This window comes from Centroberyx gerrardi, chromosome 5 (genome assembly GCF_048128805.1).
Source record: "Centroberyx gerrardi isolate f3 chromosome 5, fCenGer3.hap1.cur.20231027, whole genome shotgun sequence".
In the NCBI taxonomy this organism is placed as follows: domain Eukaryota; kingdom Metazoa; phylum Chordata; class Actinopteri; order Beryciformes; family Berycidae; genus Centroberyx; species Centroberyx gerrardi.
This window is the reverse complement of record NC_136001.1, coordinates 32518460-32524459: the sequence shown is the minus strand read 5'-3', so window position 1 is coordinate 32524459 and position 6000 is coordinate 32518460. Positions and strand designations below refer to the sequence as shown.

The window sequence follows — 6000 nt, the reverse complement described above, 5'->3', positions numbered from 1 at the left end:
CAAACTAACAAACTCACCGACTGATTGATTGGTTAACTAACTAACTAACTGAAATGCTATTTCATTTGGTCAAGTGAAGCTAAACCTTTTGTTTCTAACCAAAATTCAAGGGATTTCTGTCCCCGCTCATACTGGCCCTCAAATCTCCTTCTCAAAACACTTGTCCTTTTTTTGCCATTTCATATTTCTCCTATTAAAGATGCGGTAACACTTTCTATGAAGCCAATGTCTACAATACATTATAATCATACTTGTAACACATTATAATGCCATCATAATGCATTATAAGTATAGTTATAATCATGCATTGACAGTTATAATGTTTTATAACATTATAAACACATTATTTACAATCTGTTATAAAGCTTTTTCATTACCACTTAAATTAAAAAGCTTTATAACAGATTATGAGTAATGTTATAAAATGTTATAACTGTCTATGCATGATTATAACTATACTTATAATGCATTATGATGACATTATAATGTGTTATAAGTATGATTATAATGTATTATAGACATGGGCTTCATAGAAAGTGTTACCAAAGATGCCATGCCCACCATATTACTTTTGAGATATTACTATAATTACCATAAACAAACAATACCATCACCGAGAAGATTGTCAGCCTCTATCAGCCTCTACTCTGCATCCTCCATTGTTTCTCCACCTGGTGGATCTGGAGGGAAATCTGCTGGATCGCTTTACGGCACAAAACAGGAAGAGGTTCTGTTCTTCCAGAGCAAACGGAGCTAAAGCTGAAAGAGTTTCTGGCAGCAGATGGTGGAAGGAGGGAAAGGAAGATGGAGAAATCACTTCCAACATGTTGATCCTCTTCAGTAAAGACAAAAGAGAAAACCTTTGACTGAAGAAGCAAATGTTATCTTTACAACAGGAAGCAATGGCTTATGGGAAATATGGTGTTATTTTGAAATGACTGAGAAAGTCCATATGTTGGGTAAGAAAATGGACATAAAATAAGGTTTCTCTGGTGCGTCAGTTTCAAATAGGCTTAATTGAAGAACCAAAAAAAGAGAATCCGCACTCTTAAAAAGACATCTTGATTGATTTATTTTACATGCTTCAAATAAAAAATATGCTTGGCAAACTGACTTAATTTTGAGAAAAATTAGCACTGACAATACCACTGGCATGAGATAGAGGCGACCAATCGTTTCAACCATGGTCTTATTTGTTTACAATTATACCAAGATATCAGAATTGATTCGACAATTATACATTTAAAAACACCACACATACGCCACTTTAAAGAATCACATTTAAACAATTCAACAAACGGTGCGAGTGAACGGATCCATCACTTATGTGAATGGGAGCGCTAAGTGTGTGTGAAGGCTGTGTGTGTCTCGATGGGCAGAGCGAGGCACAAACACTGCTGGGGTTAGGGGTTCAATTCCCACCGGGGCCGCCCATTCACAGAAAGGCTTTGGATTAAAGCATCCACCAAATGGCATACATTATTGTTAAGTGCTCCCATTAAAATAAGGAAATTTCTAGAAGGCTTGTGTTTTTTTTGTTTTTTTTTACAGCGTAGCTTGTCAGACTGCTGACCTTTTAAAGCTCGCTCCCTCTGACAACCTGGCCCCAGAGTTGAACTGTTACATCCCATAAAGAACAGAACATGGAGGTTAAATATACCGTCGCCATGGGGACCTTAAAACTGTCATTTCTTTTTTTTTTCCCTCTCTCTCTCTTTCTGGTAGATGATGGCGGCGGTGGGATGTGGGTGGGGTGGGGGGGGTGAATTTCTTTTTTTTTTCTTCTGTCTTCTACTTTTTAAAGGTTAACACCATCGATCTAATTTATGGACAAGGGGGATTAGGTGTGTGCGTGTGTGTGTGTGTGCGTGTGTGTGTGTGTGTGTTGGAGCTGATAACCCTAGCTATTGTTTTATCCCAGAAAAAGAGAGAAAGAGAGAGAAAGAGTGAAGAGAGACATGGAAAGAGAGATAGACTGCTGAGTGAGAAAGAGGAGGAGAGAAAGTGGGAACAGAGAGAGGGGGGGGTGAGAGACAATCACAGATAGACAGAGAGAGAGAGAGAGAGAGAGAGAGAGAGATGAAAGTGAGTAAGATGGGAAAAAAGGGAGTAGGAGAGAGAGAGGGGGAGAAAGATGGACAGAGGATAGATAGGACGAGACAGAAAGAAAAGGGGAGAGTGAGGGGGTATGGGGTAGATGGACAGAGAGAGAGGGAGAGAGAGAGAGGGAGAGAGAGAGAGAGACAGAGAGAGAGAGAGAGAGAGAGAGAGATAGTCATTCTCTTCCAGTTAGTCTTAGTCTCATCTGCTTTGTGTGAAGAAGCGAACGCTAAATTGCACCGTGCCACTTAGCAGCCTCTACCTGTCACATCTCTTTGTCCACACACACACACACACACACACACACACACACACACACACACACACTTCCAACTGTTTCTGCTTAGTTATCAACCCTACCCTCCCTACCCCATTGCTTCCTCTCCTTTCAAGGTTTGATCCATTATGCAGGTGAAAGGAGAGAACCAGGGGGAAAGTGTGTGTGTGTGTGTGTGTGTGTGTGTGTGTGTGTGTGTGTGTGTGTGTGTGTGTGTGTGTGTTCTTACCTGCAGTGAACTTTATCTGCTGTACAACAACTAAGTGAGTGTGTGTCTGTGTTTGTTTGCCCTTGTCTGGACTGTGCAGCTATCGGCCCAGCATCAGGGAATTAAGTTCACCTGCTGCACCAGAAACGTAGAAACAAGAGTCTCAAGTCAGTCTCAAGTCTCAAGTCAAGTCCATGTCATGAATGTCAAGTCCCAAGTCAAATGTAGAACGGCAGTCCAGTATCAGTTTAATATCTTAAATAAAACTAAATATCTAGGACTTTTCAATGCAATATGGTTTTAATAGGATAAAAACTTGGTAAGAGCATCATGAGTTTGATTTCTATAATCAGTTTCAACTTCAATAAATTCAATCATTCCATACAAATTCAGAAAACAGAATTTAAATTCAGTCGTCCGTTGGAACAAATCTCATCACTTTCAATCTGAGTCATTTACACAAACACAAGATCTCAAGTCAAGACTTTAGAAACCTTTTCAGGTCATCAGAGTACAAGTCAGAGTCAAGTCCCAAGTCACCAGAACCCAAGTCAAGTCAAGTCTCAAGTCTTCTCTTCATGCATCAAGTCAAGACTCAAGCAGTTAAAACTTGAGTCTGACTTGAGTCCATGTCATGTGACTCAAGTCCCCACCTCTGTGTTGTAAAAAACCTGTGTGTGTGTGTGTGTGTGTGTGTGTGTGTGTGTGTGTGTGTGTGTGTGTGTGTGTGCTCACCTGCAGTGTGCGACTATAGGCCCAGCGTCAGGAGGGTTGAGGAACTTGACCTGTCGTATGAAGCCCAGCAGTCCGGTGGCGTAGCAGGGAACGCCGTGGTCGGGCCAGCTGGTGAAGTGAAACTGACGCAGCTCGCGGATCTCATGATGGCCCTTCTGGGAGAGACGCACAGGAAGAGATGTTACGGCTCAGTTGCCCAATTTACAGTGGAGATATAGAGAAACCGACGGCCATTCTGGCTCTACGTGAAAAGTGACGGGACATTTTGTCTCTTGGTGACAAATGAATCGAACTCCCGGATCTCATCATGGCCCTTTTGGGAAAGACTGACAGGAAGACATATCATGGTTCAGTTGCTTAATTTACAGTGGAGATTTTGGGAAAGCGGGGGCCATGCTGGCTCTTTGGCTTCAGATGGAAAATAAATCGATCTCGTGGATCTCAAGATGGCACTTGATGGCACTTGTGGGACTGAGAGACAGGAAGACATATCGTGGCTCATTTGCCTAATTTACAGGGGAGATTTAGGAAACTGATGGCCATTTTGGCTCTAGAAAAAAGATTAATTGATCTCACAGATCTCATGATGGCTCTTCTGGGACAGACAGACAGGAGGAGATGCCATGCTTCGGTTGCCTAATTTACAGGGAGATTTTAGGAATCTAATAGGAATTTTGGCTCTAAGTAAAAGATGGGGAAAAAAAGCCACAATGTCAATGATGAATTCAATCTGCAATATTATCTGTGAACAATATCTGTACGGTACAAATTTTTTAATCAATTTTAAGGCATCAAAAGTATTGAAAAATATCAAAAAAGCTTCAAAATATTGGATTCCTGCAATGAGAACAAAGCAGATGGCATGTAATGTTACACAGAGAAAGAAAATGAAAAAAGAAAACAGCAAACGCTTTACTCTAATAGAAAATGGAATGTGCTTCCCGTTAAACAAATAACGTTTTTGAGAAAATATCACTTTATGAAGTACCGCGACCAGTATTAAAATCAAAAAAATCCCTCCACAAATGCAAAGTGGAAGCTTTAGAAGATAAAAATGCTGCGTTGAAGTGAAATATCACTTGAACGGTGGAGACCGAAGGAAACCGAAGGCCGCTCTGACTCAAGATGGAAAATAAATTGGATTTCACAGATGTTACTGTGGCCCGACTTTAAAAGAGATAGAGACAGAGAGAGACATTTTCCTACTTAACAATGGAGATTGTAGGAAACTAAAAGGCCCATAGGCTTCCACTGTGGCACTAGATGAGATAGCATCTTGACATCTTAATGGTGGCCTTTCTCCAAACACAAAGGGACAGTGAACAGTTTCCTGCTTAACAATGGAGATATTAGGAAATTAAAGACACCATTCTGATGCTGAGCAGATTGGAGCTGAATCTCACATCATGGCGGCTCTTCTGGGGAGAGAGACGGACACAATGCCTCAGGATTATGCTTGTGTTTCCTACTTCACAACTGAGATTTTAAGAAACAGAAGGACAGTGGGCTCTCATTCAACTCAATACTAGTGCTGCAATCCATTCAAACATACATTCCCATACATAGGCTTATTCATGGCACACCGGCACAATATCGGCACGGGCCGCCACAAAATCAAAGGTTGGTCACTATATAGAAATTGATCTAAAGCGATCTCTAACGCTGTGCATCAGGTTATGTTGTCTGTCACACCAGAGACTAAATGTTGCTTGTGAACTCACCGTACACACACACACAAGCCTTTCTTCCCATCCGCTTGTGTGAGAAAGACCAGTAGCACTGCACTCAATCCGACAGAGCCTCTGGTTGTGAAAACGCACTGCATTTCTCGAAGGAAGTCGAAATTTTCAACTTTCCAACATGGAAGCAGGAAACATGGAACGCAGCATAAGATATGTACGACTGACCTCTTCTTCAGCTTTCAGAGGTTCAACTTTCATCCCCCAAACTACATGTTTCTGCTTTAATAATTCATAGCGATCGATTCCATTATGCCGCACTAAGCTAAACGGGGCTTAAATGGAGAGAGCCAGTTCAGTTTCTTCCCTAAGAATAGAACTGGGAGGAAACTGGCGTTCCAGCGGCTCCCATTCTGGCTCTAGTGGATAAACAGGGTTGTATTGATTTGTTTGCTTTGGCAGAGTGCTTTATGACAACCTGAGAACTGGGGATAGCAGAGAGAGAGGAGAGAGAGAGGGGCAGAGGTCAAGAGAGAGACCAGGAGAGAGAGAGAGAGAGAGAGAGAGAGAGAGAGAGAGAGAGAGAGAGAGAGAGAGAGAGAGAGGACGGTGAAGTGATGGTGTAGAGAGAGATGAAAGGGGATGCTGAAAAGAAAGATATAGGGAAAGGGAGGAGATAGAGAGAGGAATAAAGAGATGGAGTAAGAAGACAGAGGAAGCCGAATCAATAGAGAGAGAGAGAGAGAGAGAGAGAGAGAGAGAGAGAGAGACCGAGAGGAGAAAAATAAAACCCAGAAAACCACGAGGTGATTTGATAACTCGACTTCCCATTGATCTGCTCTCCTGTGATGTTGAAATTACTTCTCTAAATCGATAGACGGCGGTCTGACACAGCCAGATCCCTGATAGGTTGGTAAAAAAAAACAACAACAACAACAACAGAGCAACAACAACAACATTAAGGTGCTCAACGTGTTGGAAATGGCTGATGAGGATGTGGA

The 6000-nt window shown here is 41.8% G+C and overlaps 1 protein-coding gene across 9 annotated transcripts in view; it reads right to left on the bottom strand.

The window, feature by feature from the left end:
* ptprt (protein tyrosine phosphatase receptor type T) overlaps positions 1 to 6000 on the bottom strand; it is a 359275-nt gene that overhangs the window by 28187 nt on the left and 325088 nt on the right. For all 9 annotated transcript variants that reach the window (XM_078283910.1, XM_078283906.1, XM_078283907.1 and 6 more), the window contains one exon: positions 3321 to 3475. In XM_078283910.1, coding sequence (XP_078140036.1) covers positions 3321 to 3475 — 155 coding nt within the window. The remainder of the gene's footprint in view (positions 1 to 3320; positions 3476 to 6000) is intronic.